This window comes from Capra hircus, chromosome 10, assembly GCF_001704415.2.
Source record: "Capra hircus breed San Clemente chromosome 10, ASM170441v1, whole genome shotgun sequence".
Taxonomy (NCBI): domain Eukaryota; kingdom Metazoa; phylum Chordata; class Mammalia; order Artiodactyla; family Bovidae; genus Capra; species Capra hircus.
In genome coordinates, this window is record NC_030817.1 from 10,706,678 (window position 1) to 10,727,551 (window position 20,874).

Below are 20,874 nucleotides of genomic sequence, written 5' to 3' on the forward strand. Positions count from 1 at the left end.
TAAAACTTTTAAATGTGTGATCTAGTTGTTTCATAGTAGCAGGGCCCTACAAATTACTTAGCCCACCATACTGTAGAAAGCAGACTCTACAAAAGCTAATTGTCATTTACTAGCTATGGGGTTAAATCACACACCAGTATGGCTGAAGCAGTCTACCAGGTCTTAGACACAAAGCATGCCCTGGCACAGATGCCGGGGACCACAGAGACCTGATAGACTATCTTTTTTGCTTACATCCTATTCTAGGCATAATTCATTTACAGTGAAGGCAAAATCAGGATATGGCTTTCAGCTCTTTCTGAATGAATCAAATATAAACTGACACCTTTCCTGAAAACATGTCAGAAAAAAACTAAGTGAAAACCCTCTTGGTCTGAATAGCTTTGGACTTAATTAAGACCCTCGTTTACTTCATGGACCTAGTCTGGAGTCCTGCCCTCAAGGCCGCAGGTGCCAAGCTTTGCACCAATGCCACAGAAGCGGAGCCCAGAACCAAGGACACCTCTAAAGCTGACAAGCCCCTTCCTAACCTTGCCCAAAGCCCCCTGATCATCGCTAACAAGCTCCCTGACTCCCAATTAGGCAAAGATGCCCACTCCAGCAGGCACCCTATAGCGCCCCAACCAATCACCTAACACCAACCTTCCAGCAGGAATTTTGTCTTGAGGCCATAAAAACTGGCTACTAACCCATGAAAACTGTCAGCTTTCCCTGGTCTGTCAGAGGTTAGCTCGCTGTGCTCGCAGTGCCCACTTTATCTTTGCTCTTCTTAATAAACTCACTCCCTTCTGAAATGCTCTTGTCTGAAAATTCTTCTCAAACCTGTGCTAGGATGGCCTCGAAACCTAATAGATGAATATTTACACACAAACGCATACACACTCCTACTAGGTAATTGAAGGTGACACTATGGTTCTCCATTTTATTAAAGATAAAGGCTTTGGGATTTAGAATTGGAGTCAGTGTAAGTGTTCACTAAAAGCTGGCTCTTGCAGAGTTTCTAAACATCATCCCCAAGTCTTGCTCTAACTAACCCTGGGGTTGAGGAATGCTCTGGGGGAACCCATCTCTAGCAGAATTCTGACCCACTGAATGGTCCTTCTTGGGGCTGCTGAAGGTGTAGGAGAAAGATAGTGGTTTGCATGGCAACCCTTGACTTACACAGCATCCAGCTTTGTCCCGTTGAAAGCATGTCCTTGGATTGAAGTAAAGCCATTGTTGTATAGCTTCCTATAATCAGCAGAGAGAGAAGAAATCAGTGACCTGTGAGAGGCAGTGCTGGCCCTTGGGTCAGGCTTCATTTTTTCAGTGCCAGAAATGTGCATGAAGTTTCTCAGATCCCATCTATGAGCCCTACCAGAAAACTTCACCATATGTCTTTATTGGGACATGGAATAATATTTTCTAGTTTGAGTCCTCATCCTCCAGACTTGGCTCCTGTTTCTCAGAAGCAGACTCACTTTGATGAACAAAGATTTGCAATCATTAAAGACTTCTTAAAAAATATTCTACATATACTCAAAAAATAGTTTTAGGAGTTAACCCAATGTCAAAGATGGAGAAATAAGTGCCATTTTTTAAGAAGAGCACTTTAAAAGACATCATTCATCTGAATGCATAGGTTTTATATTTTAAAATATTATTTCACATTTATATTCATGTTTTTAATCCTCAGGGCTTACCACAGATTAAATGCTTAATTAAATGGTTGAGAACTGAATTAAACTGACCTTTAAAAACAAATCTAAGAAAGTAGATAGACCTTGGGCTTTGGGGAAATTTTAATATTTTTAACTTGCTACTGTGTTGCTGCAATTAATTAATTTATACAGGGATTCCGAGGGCTGGACCGAAGCATTGTTGCCTGCATTTCCTAGTCAGGTTGAGAGGTGGAGGTGATCTACCAAAGCCGCACTGATGCACAGCTGTACAGAATCAGGATTTCTGAATTCAAAGGCAGTTCTTCCCACCCACCAAAAGGGCACAAAGCCATGGGAGGTCTGGTCTGCACAGGGCTGCAGCGGGGGCTTCCTGGGAGCTATCGGCTGGAGATGAGAGAAGGCTGTCAGGACCACAGTCAGGCACAGCTAGTGGCGATTTAGGGGAAGTCTGGAAACGACTGTAGTCTGCCTCCTGTGAACTCTGGAAACACAACAAGAAGCACGCAGGAGACTGCAAATCTAGAATGAGACCTGGGTCTGTCATTTCACAGTAGGTGATCCTGAGAACTTCTCAACCTCAATTATCCTCAGTTTTCCTTGTCTGTCAAAGTATGATCAATGGATACCTCATCAAGAGGTTGCTGGGAGCACAGGGTAGCCAGACATTTAACACAGTGAGGTGTGGATGCTTACAAGAAGACTGTGTTAAAAGGTCTTCCGAGACCTGAGAATTTGGATTTACCTTAGGTAGTTGTGGAGAACTTATCCTGTTTGTTGGTCTGTTTTGTTTGAAACAGTTACATAGTAAGTTTAATTCTAGCTCGCAGGTGTCCTGGGTAAGGACTGCAACGCACAGGGATGCTCAGCACTGAGCTGGGAAACGTAAGTAATTTTTATACATAAGTTAATTTTTCCTGAACTAGAGTTCTTGAATGAAGATGTGAGAACTCCTAATTTTGGCATTTCTGTTTATCCAGAATTGGTTGAGAGACCTAGACAATAAAAATGTTCTTTGTTGGAGTTACATTTCAGAAGATTAAATAACAATCTTACTGGACATGTAGGTCTCAAAAAGGGAAATTAGTGAAGGAAAAAAAACGCAGTAAAGAAGGAACCAAAGGTGCAAATTTTCACTGAAACTCTATCCTACCAGGAAGATGGGTACAAATTTTGCTGTTGGACACATACCCTTTCGTGTTTACAGTTTTTTGAGCATGAGCTTCAAAGAAGCAAGGGCTTTTGCAGAAATGTAGAAATAGTCATCTGAAAAGGTAGTAGACCAGCCGTGGCATCCCCACTTCTAGATTTCAGGAAAGTTGAGGTTCCCTCATTCAGAGGTTTACCAAATGCCTATCAGGCCCCACGCTGGGTGTGAGAGAAAGACCAGGCTCCAATGGAGAGGGCTGCTTGTGATATGAGTCCTTAGAGAAAAATGCCGAAAGGTGGAGGTAACGTTCTATAAGGAAACTGAGACTGGTGTTTATGTATGATGCGTGGCCAATGGCACAGGGGAAGCTTTTACAGGAGATGCAAATGGCCTTGAGGTTTGGAGCCGAGCAGACTAAACCCCAGTCTTTGCTGTGTGGTCAAATGAAAGGGTGGCTAAGGAGCCTCTTGTTTCTTTAAGAAAGCTCTCCTCCTGTTTGGAGAAGGACAAACTGAAACCCTCCACTCTGAGTAGAGTTCCAGAGGTTTAGATTGCTTCACAGGGTCAAGACTGCTGGCCCGAGACTGCTTCGAAACAGCCCTTCAAACAGTTGTGTGGAGTCTTGGATCAATCTTGCTGGAGGATAGTTCGATCAGGTTTGGATACATTGATGAAGAAGATGCAATGTGACCCAAGAAAGGAAGCTGGATAACAATCCACGCCAAACACCCACCGAGCCTGAATGTGAACAGTGGTACTGAGACCAGTCAGGTGGGGATTGTTTGATGAAGCCCCAACTTTACTTTGTGGTTAATTTGACCAAAGAAGGGAATTCTTTATGGCCTGGGAAATTAACTTATCTTTTATACCCCTATGAGATCTCCTTCCTAAGAACATTTTGCAAATTTCCCCAATAAAGCATTTCCTTTTGAACAACTCAAGAGCAGAACCCATTCAAACTCTGGAAAAAATGATGATATAGAGAAGGACTATGTTTTCTATCCAATATCCCATCATAGGAGCTTAGTAATAGTTAGTGATGACACAGCTGAAGTATGAGTGCAAAGCATTAAAAGCCCTTATTAGGAGCGCTGTTTTCTAGCTCAGGGACCTTGGGACAGTCACTTAAATTTGCTGTAATCCAATTCTTCCTTTGTTCAATTGAGATAATGGATACATGATATTGTATTTTAAGGCCTGCAGGCTAAATCTGGCCCACTGCCTGCTTTTGTCAATAAAATGTCTTTGGAACATAGCTGCTGTGCTCATTAGTCTATGTATTGTGGATGGCTGCTTTTGCCTTACAATGGCAGCGTTGAACTGTTGCCACCAAGGCCATGTGGTCTGGAAAACCTGAATGGCCATTCACAGATAGAGTGTGCGGGCCACTTCTGTAAGAGACTACCCTTTGTCTTGCTGCCTAAACCACTCTGTCAGCTGCAGAGCACCGTGCCATAAGGTGCCACTCTTACTTAACTGTGTGTAGCCCTTGGCAGACCAAAGAGCAACATACTGTATGGCAGTGTGGTTCTTGGATGGCCTGCGGGAATATGACAGTGACCCAGATAAAAATTCCAGAGTTGGAGGAGTGGAACTGGCCATACTCACAGTGTCAAGGTTTCGTTGCTCAGGCCCTGAAAAGCATTCGCAGGGACTGAAGTCATGTAAGGATTGTCTGTAATTTCACTGCAAGAGAGGAACAAAAACACTTGATGGAAAAAAAACACCTCTGGAGCTGGGTTCTTGCTGTATATATGCACCTAAATATATAACCTGACATGATTCCATTTTATCTTATTTCTTTTTAGGTGTTGTTGACTCTTCTTAGCTGCTGGTGGCTCGGAGGTCCAGTGAGGTGGTGAGAGCTGACCTAGGTGGACATGCACTCAGAGCCCCACCTGTGCAGTGAGCTAGTGAGCTCTGAGTGTGGGCTGAGGTTCCTGAAAGTCCTCATGTGCAAAGGGAGGACTCACGTGACAAATACTGTATCCAGAGCAACTCGTTTCTTCAGTGTGTGGAACCCCCGAAAAGGGTCGGTAGAATGGGATCGATGGGTTTCATTTCATGATTATTATTAGCATGTCACTCACTTGAAAAACGCTGCCAGGAAGATGTTCCTGGAGAACTTTCTGTGTTCTAGTTGCTGGAAGATGGGATATACTTTGAACAGAGCTCTTCTGCAGCAAAGGAGCATGGGCTTTTTTTTTTTTTTTCCTAGCAAAATCCCAAGAGTTTGGATCCTATCATTTTCTTGATATATTTTGCTGATGCCACAGTACAAACTCAACCTGTAACTCTCTCTCTGCATATGTCCTTTCATGCCTGTACAACTAGTAAGACACTTGACTATGTCATGGGTTTTGGAAAAGAGCACTTGTCCCCAAACAGAAGTCCCAGGAAGTGGTTGGGGACCACTCATGACCGCTCCTGGGACCCTCCTCAGACCAAATCCCTTAGGTTTTCTATTCCTCAGCTTCCTCGTTTGTATAGGGTAACAACTATAACTTCCTTTTATACCTTGTAAGGTGGTTAAGAGGAGCAAATGTGATAACACATGGGAAAGTGTTTGAAAAGCTATGTGAAAAATAAAGTATCCTCAATATCATCAAATTTCCTTCCATTCAGTCACTCCCATCAGCAAATGCTCATGCCACAGTTTCTCCCATTTAGAAAAAAAAAAAAAAAAAGAGACCCATTTCTCCTTATTCCATGTGCTCCAACTACTGAGACATTTTTCTGCTTCTTTTTAATAGTGAAACTTCCTGAAAGAGTTCACCATCTCTAATTCCCCCTTCCGAATCTCTCTTGAGCTCACTCCAAACAGACTTCTCCACCCAGAGAGTCCCACTTTTCAGAATCACAGTGCCCCGTATTACCAAACCCAACGGGCATTTCTCAGTCCTCGCCTGACTTCATTTATCAGGGCGATTGTCACAGATGACCACTGCTTCCTCCTTGAAAAAACTGCTTCACTTGGTTCCAACCAACATCTGTGGCTGCACCCTAATTCTTGTTAGCGACAAGTAAAATACTGCCGAATATTGCCTGTGGGCACACTTACAGTATGAAGAATACGTCAGTGGAATAGATTTTGGTCAGGTCGGGGAATACTCTAAGTCCAGTGTTGAAAATGCCACTACAGTACATGGGAAAGAAGAAAAGAAGAATAGAAACAAGGTAAGAAACCAGCACGTAGGAAGTAGAATAATGTAACAGCTGAACGTGTTCTGACGTCAGACTAGGATCAAATCCTAGGTCTTTTGTCAATTATCTGAGAAACCATGGCAAGTTCCAGCCCTTGGATGGGACGATGCTCCTCAAAGTACGAGAATTTACCCAGTCCACCAGCGTCAATACATCTGTTCTATTTAGGAAAATCTGGGGATTGTTTGAGCCACGTGGGATTCCTAGAAACAGGAATTCAGGTTTCTTTGTGTGTGTGTGTGGGGGGGCGGATTCCCTTTTTTTAACTGGAGGATATGATGCATGTGTCGGGGGAAGGGAGGGTGGAATAAGGGAAGGATGCAACAGGAAGACAATCTAATTACTGACTCCAAGCCAGGCTCCCTTTTGCAAACTCTACCTTATATTGTGTTGGTTATTTTACCAAGAATGACACTCCCTTGGCAGCCTCTTGAGAATACCATGGCAGCAGTACCATAAAAAATGTTCAGACAAAGAAGGACATCAGTCAAAGACAATGTCTTCACTCTCCAAAGCTTGTATCATCAGGGCAAAATGTCAAGATAAAAATGTGCATAAAACAGCATGAATATAAAAGCTCAGGCTCCGGATGCCTCCCAGGCTTAGTTGGTCTAACACTGTTGTACCTCCCAGAACACAGGCAGTAGAGTTGCGCTTTGTTTGAGAGCCTTGGCATGCCGTGCTAAGAACTCGTCACTGCCAGCAAACCTTTATAGAAAGTCTCCAGCAGAGAAAACTCTAGTCTCTATGGTGCCCCTTCTAAGGCAAATTCTGACCTGATTCCTAGAGGGGAAGGCACATGATTTGAAGAGCAAGCAGGAGCCTGAGGTCTCAAAAAAGCAAATGGGAAGCTCCAAATAACCAAGGAGAGAAGTAACATTCCATAAGGGATATTTGAAGAACAGTAAATAAACTCATTCAATTGCAGCAGCGGTTCATATGGAAGAGCAGGGGGCAAGAGCCTGAGAGTTAAGTGGGGACCGTATTGGAAAGGGCTGGAAATGCCATCTTAGGGAGATCTCTTCATACTTCAAAACCCCAATGAGCCCATCTCCTTTTTGATGCCTCCTGTAATTACCTGCACCCCCAGATAAAGGTATGTACCTCTTATTTGTCACTTCCCACTATTCTTCTAGGAGAGGAACTTTTCAATTCCATATATGAATCTTCCTTTAAAAAATGGTAAGCTTCTTTGAAGGCAAGGACAACATTTTATTATCCAGCATGTTCCCCACCAAGCCTTGCACAGACTCGGGAACCTGATGTCTACTAATGAAAGAGTTACTAAAGGATTGAAGCTCGGAGTCCACACAGGAGCAATTACCTTGTGCTGTAAGTTTTTATTGGGCTTCCCTTGTGGCTCAGCAAATTTTTATTACTTCCCAGATACCCCGTCAGCCACATATCCATCTGTGTCCTCTTCTGTTCCCCTGGTGTCTCCCACCCCTACCTCTTCAACATTGAACTATTTTCCGTTCCCCAAATAAGCCACGCGGTTCCACACTTACGTGTCTTTATCGTGCTATTCCACCCACCTGTATTTCTCTTCTCCCCCTCCTGCTATTCCACCCACCTGTATTTCTCTTCTCCCCCTCCTGGGTAACCTCTACTCATCCTTGAAGACTTATTGCATCAAATATATTTGGATATATACTTTTATTTAAAGTCCCTAGATGGCAATGAACTAATATGTGAATAGTGATTGTTTCTGGGTATTGGGATGAAGGTTAACTTTTTTTCTCCTTCGTAATGTTGTCGCGTCCTAATCTTTCACAGCCCATGTGAGCCGAAAAGGAGGCAAGAAGGGAGGGTGCCCAGAGGACCTGTGCGTGTGCGCACACGCACTGAGCATGCTTGGTTGAGCAGACAGGCAGTGAAGTAAGAGGACAGAAGCGTGTGGTCCCCGCTCTCACTAAGACTGCAGTCAGCTCGCACGGTGTCACCCAAGCAGAAAGTGCTGTCCCTCCCTGTTGAGGGCCCCTCCCAACCTCTAAGGGATCAAGTGTCGCCTTTTTTGGTTCATTTTAGTGTAACAGCCACTCTAATATTGCGATACCTGTTCCCTAGCAAAATTGACTGGGGCTCTCAGAGGGTATATTCATTTCAAGACCGTGCATTCATGATGGCGTTTTCTCTCTCATGTTTCCTGGGGCGGACTCTGGTCCCAGCACTGGGTGCCGACTTGTGAATAGTTTTATTTGGCTGTGCTGGGTCTTTGCTGCAGAGTGCGGGCTTCCTCGACTTGCGGCGAGTGGGGTCTACCCTTGAGCTGCGGTGTGCGGGCCTCTCTTTGTGGGGGCTTCTCTTGGGGAGCACAGGCTTAGTTGCCTTGCAATGGGTGGAATCTTCCCGGACTAGGGATTGAACCCACGTCCCCCGCATTGGCAGGTGGACTCTCAACCACTGGACCACCAGGGAAGTCCCTTGATTAGGTTTTAAAAATGTGACTCACTTCACCTGACACCTTGCCTGAAGGGAAAAGGTGGGGAGTAAGTCACAGGATGTGGTGTGTCCCAGGCCACCCAACCACTCACCGCTAAAAAGACCCAGGTCCACATTATCCCGGGGATATTCCTACATTAGAATTCTCTTTTTTAAAAAGAGGCAGGATGGGATAGGAGTTAATACTTACAGGAACTTTAGAAGGGGGAGCTCTTTTAGGGCGCCAGAGTCTATGTAAGTTAAACTTCTGGTATTCCGAATCTCTCTGTAAAAGTTACAAGAAACATAGTCACTATAATATAGTCATTTCTGTTCCTATGAAAGATAAAACAGTCTTAATCAGGTTTAACAAAGGTTCATGAGACAAATACGTATTTCCTTGGTGCCCAGGGACTTTTTCTGCCAGGAACCAGTCCCACCAACAGAAAGCTACGTTTTGCTTCTCTCAGGGACACAACAGCTGTTCAGCCCTCTTCCATCATTAACTTAACTTCAGTCTATCTAAATTTGGGGGGGGGGTACCTTTCTCTTATCCATAGCCTCAGAGACTTTTTTTCCTTTTAGGTTTAAAAATCTCTCCAGTGGTCTGTCGAGGGCAGATATCTTTACTATTGATAATAACAAGTAACCTGGCCATGGGGAGCAGGGGATTGCATGGATTATGTAATGGATAACAGCACGGGAATAAGGTTGGTGAGGCTCCTCTGTCCATTGCTATTTCAGAGGCAGTAGAGGTAACAAGTATTCATAGTTCACCTGGGTTATCTTCCTATTGTTGTTGTTGTTTAATCAGTAAGTTGTGTCCAATTCTTTGCGACCCCATGGATTTTGGCACACCAGGCTCCTCCATCCATGGGATTTTCCGGGCAAGAATACTGGAGTGGGTTGCCGTTTCCTTCTTCAGGAGAGACTCCTGACTGAGGGATCCATCCCGCATCTCCGGTATTGGCAGCTGGATTCTTTACCACTGAGCCACCAGGGAGGCCCTTATCTTGCCGCGTGCTTGTTCGCTCAGGCGTGTCTGACACTTTTGTGATCCCGTGGCCTGAAGCCTGCCAGGCTCCTCTGTCCATGGGATTTTCCAGGCAAGAACACTGGAGTGGGATGCTGTTTCCTTCTCCAGGGGATCTTCACAATCCTGGGATCAAACCTGAGACTCCTGTGTCTTCTGCATTGCAGGTGGATTCTTTACCCACTGAGCCATCAGAGAAGCTATTTTCCTATACAGTTATTTAAAATGCTTCAGCACATGTGATAATATCATATAGGTCTATAACTCATCTATTTAGGTTTATATACATGCTATTGAAATGCACAGCTAGCATCAGTGAAATCAGTGCCTGTTAGAAGTAGGTTCTCATTGGTATTAATAGAAGTAAATGTATTCAACATGTGTAAATTGGTTAAGAGTTTAAAGGCCCTCCCCAGGCTTACATGAAGAATGTAAGAAAACTTAGTGAGGCCTATAGTCTGACCCCTTCTGAATGGCACCTGAGGCTTGATTCCTAAAAGGAACCTGCATCTAATGGTTGCTGGTAACAGCTAGAAGACAGAATCTAGCCTCTGGGATTTTTAAAAAATAGTTTTGTTGAAGGAAAGTTTCCATAATTTTATGCATTGCAATTTGATACAATTAGATGATTTTTAGTAACCTTGTAGAATTGTGCATTCATCATCACAATTCAGTTTTCGAACATTTCTATCAATGATAAAAGTAATCATATGCATACTTGCAGTCAATTCCCACTCCCTGCCCTCTGCCTAGAAAGCACTAATCGCCTCTCTACTTCTAAAGTTGCCTTACCTGGACATTTCATATAAATGGAATCATAAATACGTAGTCTTCTGTGTCTGGTTTCTTTCATTTAGCATAGTGTCTGTGACGCTCATCCGTGTTGTAGCGTATATGAGTAATTTGCACCTTTTTATTACCTTTTTATTTTATTACTGAATAATTGGATGGACCTAAGGAGAAGGCAATGGCACCCCACTCCAATACTCTTGCCTGGAAAATCCCATGGACAGAAGAGCCTGGTAGGCTGCAGTCCATGGGGTCGCTAAGAGTCGGACACAACTGAGCAACTTTACTTTCACTTTTCACTTTCATGCATTAGAGAAGGAAATGGCAACCCACTCCAGTGTTCTTGCCTGGAGAATCCCAGGGATGGGGGAGCCTGGTGGGCTGCCGTCTATGGGGTCACACAGAGTCAGACATGACTGAAGCAACTTAGCAGCAGCAGCAGCAAGGAAAAAGCAAGAAAGTTCCAGAAAAACATCTATTTCTGCTTTATTGACTATGCCAAAGCCTTTTACTGTGTGGATCATAATAAACTGTGGAAAATTCTGAAAGAAATGGGAATACCAGACCACCTGACTTGCCTCTTGAGAAACCTATATGCAGGTCAGGAAGCAACAGTTAGAACTGGACATGGAACAACAGACCAGTTCCAAATAGGAAAAAGAGTACGTCAAGGCTGTATATTGTCACCCTGCTTATTTAACTAACATGCAGAGTACATCATGAGAAACGCTGGGCTGGAAGAAGCACAAGCTGGAATCAAGATTGCCAGGAGAAATATCAATAACCTCAGATGACACCACCCTTATGGCAGAAAGTGAAGAGGAACTAAAAAGCCTCTTGATGAAAGTGAAAGAGGAGAGTGAAGAAGCTGACTTAAAGCTCAACATTCAAAAAACGAAGATCATGGCATCTGATCCCATCACTTCACGGGAAATAGATGGGGAAATAGTGGAAACAGTGGCAGACTTTATTTTGGGGGGCTCCAAAATCACTGCAGATGGTGACTGCAGCCATGAAAGTAAAAGACAGTTACTCCTTGGAAGAAAAGTTATGACCAACCTAGATAGCATATTGAAAAGCAGAGACATTACTTTGCCCACTAAGGTCCATCTAGTCAAGGCTATGGTTTTTGCTGTGGTCATGTATGGATGTGAGAGTTGGACTGTGCAGAAAGCTAAGCGCTGAAGAAGTGATGCTTCTGAACTGTGGCGTTGGAGAAGACTCTTGAGAGTCCCTTGGACTGCAAGGAGATCCAACCAGTCCATTCTGAAGGAGATCAGTCCTGGGTGTTCACTGGAAGGACTGATGCTAAAGCTGAAACTCCAGTACTTTGGCCACCTCATGGGAAGAGTTGACTCATTGGAAAAGACTCTGATGCTGGGAGGGATTGGGGGCATGAGGAGAAGGGGACAACAGAGGATGACATGGCTGGATGGCATCACCGACTCGATGGATGTGAGTTTGAGTGAACTCCGGGAGTTGGTGATGGACAGGGAGGCCTGGCGTGCTGCAATTCATGGGGTCGCAAAGAGTCGGACATGACTGAGTGACTGAACTGAACTGAACTGAAGGTCAAATCTTGGCCCTGCCACTTCTAGCTATGTGACCTTGGGCAAGTTCCTTGACCTCTCTGAGCCATAATTTCCTAATTTGTAAAACAGGGGCAATATTAGTGCCTCTTTCATAAGACTCTTGTGAAGATTAAGTAATGTCTATATGAGGTTTCATGTGTGTACAGTACAGGCTCTAGTTTTGTTACTCTGTTTCACCTGAGCAAACTGAAAGCCGGAGCAGACATTGGAGACCTCAGGTTGGGGGTGCTGCAATATTTGTAAAAATTAAAACAAACAAACAAGCAAAAAACCCACAAGGTTTGACATTTGACGAAGTACAGCAAACGTGAAACAGACCCTTGGAAAAAAAGAGAGTGGCATTAACTCTGAGAACAGAAACCATCTCCAGCTCAGTTTACTATTTATTGTCGGTGTGACCTTACCGGTCTCGTTTCTTCATTAACATCATTTTGTCCAGGAAAATAAGTTATTGTTCGTTGAGGGAACTTCTTGAAAGACCCATCAACACTTTAGCAGTTTATAGCCCAAGACTCTTAGACACCATCGCCTCATCATCTTCCCATTAGGTCTACTAATCCTAAATTATCATGTCATGATCTTTACCCAACCAAGACCCTGCAGGGAAAGACCCACTTTAAACCAGACTGTTTACATTTTGTTCTGACTTGAAACTAAGCGTCCTGTGTCCCCGATACTCCCTCTATGCTGGGTAAACGGACTGTGGGCTGCCCATGTGCACAGGCTTCTGGCTCCGATGTGCCTCTAAGACCATCAGCCTCTGCTGAGTCAAGGTGCTCTTCGTGGGGAGCAATAAACTCCTTGCCAGAGCTTTCCATTTGGGGGGAGGGGTTGAACTGCTGTCAGTCAACTGCAAATTAGTTAGAAGAGTTTGAAAACTCTCCAAGTGTGGTTTGCTCTGGAAAACTGCTCCATGAGTGACTGTTGTTGAACAAGCGAACTTAAGTGAGTATCCCAAGAGAATGTCACAGCGAAAGAGTACAGCCCAGCTGAATCCAGTTTAGAAGCGGAGAGAGAATTAAGGGAAAATAAACACCGCTGTTGGCTACAGCTGATTAAATGAGGCTGGAACCAACATGGCGGCTGCAAGAGAAGAAAGAGGTGGGGAGAGGGGGAGACACAAAAGAGGAGATGGGCTTTTCAGTAAGAGTGGAAAAAAAAAGGAAAGATGGGCAAGAGATATCAAAAGAAAACACCAGGCAAAAGAAGCCGCTTTCTGAGGTAAGTTAACACTTCCTCACAAATGACTTTAAAGTTTTCTGCTGAGGGAAAGATAGACATTGTATGAAATCATTTATATGTGAAATCTAAAAACTGCCAAACTCGGAGAGGGGCTGCGATGGGGCTGTGGGCAGGGGACTGGAGAGGTACTGGCCAAAGTGTACAAGCTTCCAGCTATAATACTAGCAAACTCAGAATTCAGTGTACAGAGTGATGATTATAGCTAATATACTGTGTTATATCATTGAACGTTGCTAGCAGAGATCTTAAATGTTCTCAAAAAAGAAATGGTCATTATGTAATGGGGCAGAGGTGTTCGTTCATGCTATGGTGGGAATCATTTTGCTATATGTGAGTATATCAAATCAACACATTGTATACCTTAAACTTCCAGAGTGTTATAAGGCAATTATACCTCAATAAAGCTAAAAAAAAATAAAACCTCAGCTAAAGCAAGGAAGGGGTGTGGACTGTCAGTAGTTTAGTTAAATGAAGACAGATGTCAGAAGTGAATGCAGCTGGTATAACCTTTTCATAAAAAGGGACGTGTAGGGTAAGTACCAGAAGCGTGTGATAAGAGAAGGGTGAAAAAGGAGTACAAATTTGAGTGAGTTCCGAGAATGCCTGTGAGGGTGAATTTGAATCTGCAGTTATGGCCCAAGCATGCAGGAGGCTAGATATGCTTCCAGAAAGCTGGGGAAAGCAAGAGGAAGGCAATCTCCATGTAACTGCAGCGCAGTGGGTTGGGATAGAACGGCCCTGCAGGGTGAGTGAACAACAGCTGAAGATGTCAGTGCCTCTGGACCAACAGCCTGGATCCCTGTGTGAGTGCATGGAGGAGGGCCGCCCTGCCACCTGCTCACCCACCCAGTATGGTCCTGTGAGCAAGAAATACCCCTCAGTTACTGTAAGGGTTTACACAGGTTAAACTTTGTCTATTTCCTACAGTAATTAGCCTACCCAAACTCATACAGTAAGCATGGATAAAATTGTTAAAATACAAAGCACACAGTTAATAGTGGTCATCTCTGGGAGGTGTTTACAGGCTAGGACTTTGTGACTTTCACTTTTACCTTGTTCAAATGAAGAAAAGATATAATAAAAGGCATGCAAAAAAATCCCAGATTTTAAAAGAGCAAAACAAAGCAATATATATTCCATATAAAAAAATTAAATATATAGTGCCAAATAGTCTGCTTCAATCTTCAAGTATGCTCTTTTACAAAAAGGGGTAATTTAGCTGTGTCAAGGAAATATTTGAGGATCTTGAAGCTTATTGATTGGAATAAGGGCCTATTGTATAGCTCAGGGAACTCTGTTCAATGTTATGTGGCAGCCTGGGTTGGAGGGGCCTTTGGAGGAGAATGGATACATGTATATTTGTGGCTGAGATCTTGCTTTTCACCCGAAACTATCACAACATTGTTAATCAGCTATACTCCAATACAAAATAAAAAGTTAGAAAAGAAAAGCCTAGTTGGAAGATTAAAAGGCAAAAAGACATTGGGTATACTTATTACTGAGAAAGTTTCTACCAGTGAGAGAATAGAAGAACCAACTTAAGTGAAGCAGGTAACATCCTTATTTTGCAGACAAAAATGATGGAGACGCTTAGAAAGATTAAGTGACTGATCTGTCACACAGTTAGAAGCAACTCTGGGCCTTAAGATAGGAATTCTAACTCCAAATACAGCTCTTTCTTTTTCCTGTTTTTTTTTTTTTTTAATGATGTTTATAGGAAATCATCAACCAGACCTTAAAAGAAATATAAATGCTCATTATGGATTAATTTTCTTTCATTGGATTTCAAATAAAATGGAGATTTAGGTGAAAAGTCTAACATTATGCTCAGTATGCTGTGTTTTCACAAGATAACAGATTAACAGTCTAGCATTAGGTCAGGTTCGTTTAACCATATGTCTAGGGCTTCCCTGGTGGCTCAGTGGTAAAGAATCTGCCTGTCATTCCAGGAGATGTGGGTTTGATCCCTGAGTCAGGAAGATCCCTTGGAGAAGGAAATGGCAACCCACTCTAGTATTCTTGCCTGGAAAATCCCCCGGACAGGGGAGCCGGGTGGGCTACAGTCCATGGGGTCACAAGAGTCAGAAACTACAACCAGTCATATGTCTAGATTCTGGGTTTTTCTTCTTCTTCTGAGAAATCTTTGTTAATTCTCACTAAGAGCCAAAACAGAGAAGCTGGCATTATGGCGGGTACTTAGTACACAGTCCAAACCCAAAGAACAAGGGAAATCTGAAAGGTGAGAGAAAGGAGTTCTCAGGTTGGGGAGGGAGCAGCCAAAGAAGGGGGAAAGGAAGGTTTAAACCCTCCTATGAAGGAACTTTTTCCAACTACTGATATTCTTCCTTTGTCATATCCCCGCTCCCCGCCTTGATTATTCACTAGGCATTAGTTACCAGCATTTGACTGTGATCATCAGCCTTAGAGATATTTGCCCACACCCTAAACATCTCCAGTCCATGAATGAAAAGCAGGCCAAGTGGAGAAAGAATTGAGGGCAACAATAAAGTCAAGTTGGCCTTTCACTTGCAAAGTTAGATGGGGCCAAAGGGTATTAGGAAAGCTTCAGACTCTCACTCAGAATGGAGACTTAAAGTAACTTACGAGAAGCTGCTCCAGTCAGCAGAGCTGGACTCGAAATAAATTCAAATACAATGAGAGTCCCTTGGACTGCAAGGAGATCCAACCAGTCCATCTTAAAGGAAATCAACCCTGAGTATTCATTGGAAGGACTGATGCTGAAGCTGAAGCTCCAATACTTTGGCCACCTGATGGGAAGAACTGACTCATTGGAAAAGACCCTGGTGCTGGGGAAGATTGAAGGCAGGAGGAGAAGGGGACGACAGAGGATGAGATGGTTGGATGGCATCATTGACTCAGTGGACATGAGTTTGAGCAAGCTCCAGGAGATGGTGAAGGACAGGGAATCCTGGTGTGCTGCAGTCCTTGGGGTTGCAAAGAGTAGGGCACGACTTAGTGACTGAACAGTATGTAAGATTGTGTTGTTTAAAACAAGAAACTGAATGAGAATATTGGCCAAAAACCTAGTTCTTAGCCAATCCCAGATCCTTATCAACTTTTACTTAAATTTGATATTCAGGGTTTTTTTTGTTTGTTTGTTTTCTTTTTGTAGTCTGCTTTTAAGTGGCAGTGGGTTTGGAAAAAATTGGAGGCAAGCCTCTCTGACTAAATTTGCTCTCTAGTCAACAGAGTGTGGAGAGATTCATTAAAATTAAATAATTCCTGGACATCTATCAGGGCAACTTTGTCGTGTGCTTTGAGAAGTATAGGGAAGTAGTAACTAATTAACTACTTTAAAAACAAGATGTGAATATATTGGCAAAGCCAGAATTTTGTTAAATACTTTAAATGCTGTACTCTACTGATGCGAAATGGGGAATAAGAATTAGGTAAATTAATTTCGATAAAATTATTTTGTGATAAGCATTTATTAATATTTCCCTAGCCCTAAGATACTGCCTAAACCTCTGGTTATTTCCCTAAACCCTCAGCTGTTGTTTACAATTCAGAAAATTCTTCCAAGAGGAAAACGATCGAACGCTGTGTTGGGGATCTCCTTCTCTCCCCTTAAGTTCTTGCTCCCTTCATAACATTCAAATCCCTTTAAACAGATTTTTTTTTTTTTTTTGGTTCCTCTAGTTGTTTTCAGACTGGTGGCTGATCTAATACAGGGAGGCCTGGCGTGCTGTGACTCATGGGGTCGCAGAGTCGGACATGATTGAGCAACTGAACTGAACTAGCCTAATATAGCTGGAGACAACTTTCTGGGCTTCAGTATTCTTTTTTCCCCCTAGATTGCATGTTTATTTATTTATATTTATTGGGATATAGCTGCTTTACAATGTCATGTTAGTTTCTGCTATACAAGACAGTGGATCAGCTGTGTATACACACATCCCCTCCCTCTTGGACTCCTTCCCACCCTCCCCATCCCACACAGAGCACCGAGCTGAGCTCCCTGGGAAGCTTCCCACTAGCTATATTACGCAGCCATACAAAGGAACGAAGTTGAGCCTCAGTGTTCTTGTAGGTAGCACACTGTTGTGTTCAGGGAAAGAATATTTGAGGCAGATACTCGCGATGTGAAAATTCTGGCCCTCTTCCTTAGTAACTGTGTGACCTAGGATAACATGTTTATCTCCTCTACATTTATGTTTTTCTTAATTAAATGTTACAAATGATAATCTCTACTTCACAGGGTTTTTGAAGGTTAAATAAGGTCCATAAATATTCAGCATAACGTCTAGAACACTATAGTTGATAAGTATTTTTGTTCGTCGTCAGGAAAAGAGTTAATATTTCACAATACAGGGCTGCTTAAAAGAATATAATGTGATTATTTATATAAAACTTTTTATAGCTTGTAAGGCACCACAGAAATAAAAACACAATGTGAAGTGCATTGATTGATGTGTGGTAGCGTGTGGGCATGCTCAGTTGCTCAGTCCTGTCTGACTCTTGCGACCCCATGGACTGTAGCCCGCCAGGGTCCTCGTGCATGGAGTTTCCCAGGTAAGAGTACTGGAGTGGGTTGTCATTTCCTCCTCCAGGGGGATCTTCCTGAGCCAGGGATCCAGCCTGAGTCTCCCGCACTGGCAGGTGGTTCCTTAGCGCTGCACCGCCTGGAAAGCCTTTTGTGCAGTAGGCACTGTGCTCAATGCTTACATGCATCGTGCCATTCAATACTTATAATGAGCATCTTAAGTTGGAACTCTTATTCCCACTATTTTACAAATGAGGACACTGAGGTTAGGAAGGATTACGTGACTTTTCCAAGGTGAGATAATAAGATTGCTGAGACCTAACCGCTACGCAACCAGGGAACATCAAGGTTAGATAATGACAGGCAAAGAAACCAGGGTTTTAACCCTACTCTGACCAACTCAAAACCTAGAGTTCTTCACTCCTGTTTTAATCTCACAAGGCTACATTTCTCTTTCCTAATTGGGGGAAATGTTAATTTTTCCAGAAACTTGCCCAGAACCTGGAATCTAGTAGGTAGCCAGTAAATATTTAGACTTACTGATATTCATGCCAATAAAATCTACAACATAGCAGTAATAGAAATGACGATTTAAGAAGAGGACTTCTAATTCTGTCTTTAACTTCTGCCAGGCCTGGGTTCATGCTGCACTTTCCATTGTACTTACATGTGAGTCACTTTACTTAAATTGTAGAAGGAATGTGATTCCAGTTGCTGCAGAGTCGCATCTATTGACAAGTAGCTGAAGGTCACAAAAATAAAAGACAAAGTAGAAAGTTAGTAAGGTCATGAACTGCAAACATACCATTAATTCTGATGTAACTGCTCTCTCAGGGGCATCCCTGAGAAACATGTACAACCCTCATGATTTCTCCCTAATTATGTTAAAAGTAGTTTTTTTAGATGCTGTTTTATCCAAAAGTTTTCCAATTCATTGGTCTTACTCATTCTTCAGGTTTCGTTGAACTGATACTTCCTTTAGAAGCTTTCCCCAAATTTCCTGATTAGGTCAAATTTCTCATAGGATAGCCTTATGGCACCACGAACTTCTCCTTCCACTAATTATCACAGTGAAACTTTGCAAGTGCCTGGATGATATTTGATTTATGTTGTCTCATTAGACAGCCAGTTCTCTGAAATGGAGAACTGAGCCTGGTATCTGATGGACACTGAATGTTGAGTACCTTTCGTATTGCTTGTCTTGTAGTAGACTTCCAGTAAATATGTAATTAAGTGAGTGAATGAGTAAATGAATGAATAGGTGAGTTACTCAAAATAGCAGAAAGTGAAAGATGGCAGACTAGAATACACAAGTGAATAAGAAGCATCTTTAGTGGAGTACTCAACATCATGAGAGTGGAGATGTAGTTTCAAAGATGAAGAAAAAGCTACCATTCTCTATCGGAGCATTCCCTGCGGTGGTGGCTGTATACTCCCTCAAGACTTTGCTTTTTTATTTTGATGAGGCTGGAAACTCAAGGTTTGTTTTGAACTTTGGAAATGAAAGGCAACACAAAGTTCTATGTGCTTAAAAAAAAATAGAACTCATGAAGAATACACAAAGGATGATATTTCAAATAGTCTCCTTCAAGTTCCATTCTGTAATAAGAATGACTAATGCAGCCAAATTCAAGGACTGTGTGTTCCTGAGAGGCATTTCTATGAGATCTGGGAAGATTAATGATTAATAGATGGTGCGGAGCCGAGCTTTTCAACCTTGACCACACAGCTGAACTATCTGGGAGGCTTTTGAAACCTGTCTTAAGACTTGGTCCAGAATAGTTAATTCAGAATATATAAGGGATGGTCAAATACTTTTATTTTTAAAAAGCTTCCCAGATGACTCTAAGGTATGTGCACGCGTGCTCAGTCATGTGTGAGTCTTTGCGACACTATGGACTGTCGCCCAGCAGGCTGCTCTGTCCATGGGATTCTCCAGGCAGGAACACTGGGTGGGGAGCCGTGCCCTCCTCCAGGGGATCTTCCCGACCCAGGGATCAAACCCAGGTCTCCTGCATTGGCAGGAGGTTTCTTTACCACTGTGCCACCTGGGAAGCCCCTCTGAGGTACAAGGCAAGGTTAAGAACCCCTGGCGTATAGTTTGAGTCGAATCTGCCAGTAAAATGTTTCCATTAATGCAATGCTTGTAAGAGGAGTGCTGACTGTTCACCTGAGTCTTTATCACTGGTGGTGTGAGTGTTCTAAGGGTCCTGCCCTTTCCGTTTCGGATTATCTCCTCTCTAACCAGTAATCCTTTGATCTGTCAGATCTCCCAAGCCATTGCCACTTGTGGATAACATTACCCGTAAATTATTTTGATCCAAATATCATATCTCTAACAGAGAGGAAACCATTGAGGATGTTGAAAAGAATTTATTGTGTAGACATTATGGAGATTTAAGGTGGGTGAACGGAGGAGGCAATGGCACCCCACTCCAGTACTCTTGCCTGGAAAATCCCATGGACAGAGGAGCCTGGTGGGCTGCAGTCCATGGGGTCGCTAGGAGTCAGACACGACTGAGCGACTTCACTTTCACTTTTCACTTTTATGCATTGGAGAAGGAAATGGCAACCCACTCCAGTGTTCTTGCCTGGAGAATCCCAGGGACTGGGGAGCCTAGTGGGCTGCTGTCTATGGGGTCGCACAGAGTCGGACATGACTGAAGCGACTTAGCAGCAGCAGCAAGGTGGGTGAAGCTGAGCAATCTGAGGGACAAGCTTAATTACGAAGGTGGCAAACTTGTTTTCCTAAGTTTGCATCCTATCCATTGCTCCAGTGTTTCTCCTGAATTTCTTAGGAAGGGCAAAAGTTTAGGAAGGGCAAAGCTTTCTTAAGGTTTTAGTCATACAGCACGTGTCATAATAAATGAAGTTCCAATTTATCCAACTGAATGATACCTCCTTAGAGGGCTGCCGTAGCTTAGTTGCAAAGACAACACATAGGAACCATTTATTCAGTGGGATAAAAGCAATGATTCCCTATTGCTTATCCTATTTTTATAATCAGGAAAAATCAGATCCAACCTTTTCCTCAAATTTCTTCTTAGCATGTAAGTTGTATGTAATCACTAGGGTAACCATATCATCTATCATCCAAAATAGGATATTTTTGTGAGTTAAAATAGGGTACTATTAATACTTATGTCAGAATAATAGGTGGGACAGTGTACTGTCCCAGACAAACCTCCTGCTTATCTCTCTCCTCCCCCAAGATGTGACGGCTCCCTGACTATCCTCTGTGCTGTGTGCTCGGTAGCTCAGTGTGTAGGACTCTTGCGACC

At 43.1% G+C, this 20,874-nt stretch overlaps 1 protein-coding gene across 2 annotated transcripts in view; it reads right to left on the reverse strand.

Moving 5' to 3' along the window:
* Positions 1-20,874, reverse strand: part of TSHR (thyroid stimulating hormone receptor) — a 176,885-nt gene that overhangs the window by 50,022 nt on the left and 105,989 nt on the right. For both annotated transcript variants that reach the window (XM_018053895.1, XM_018053896.1), the window contains exons 3-7: positions 18,261-18,335; positions 8,645-8,719; positions 5,870-5,944; positions 4,417-4,494; positions 1,162-1,230 (exon numbers count right to left, since the gene is read on the reverse strand). In XM_018053895.1, the coding sequence (XP_017909384.1) occupies positions 1,162-1,230; positions 4,417-4,494; positions 5,870-5,944; positions 8,645-8,719; positions 18,261-18,335 (372 nt within the window). The remainder of the gene's footprint in view (positions 1-1,161; positions 1,231-4,416; positions 4,495-5,869; positions 5,945-8,644; positions 8,720-18,260; positions 18,336-20,874) is intronic.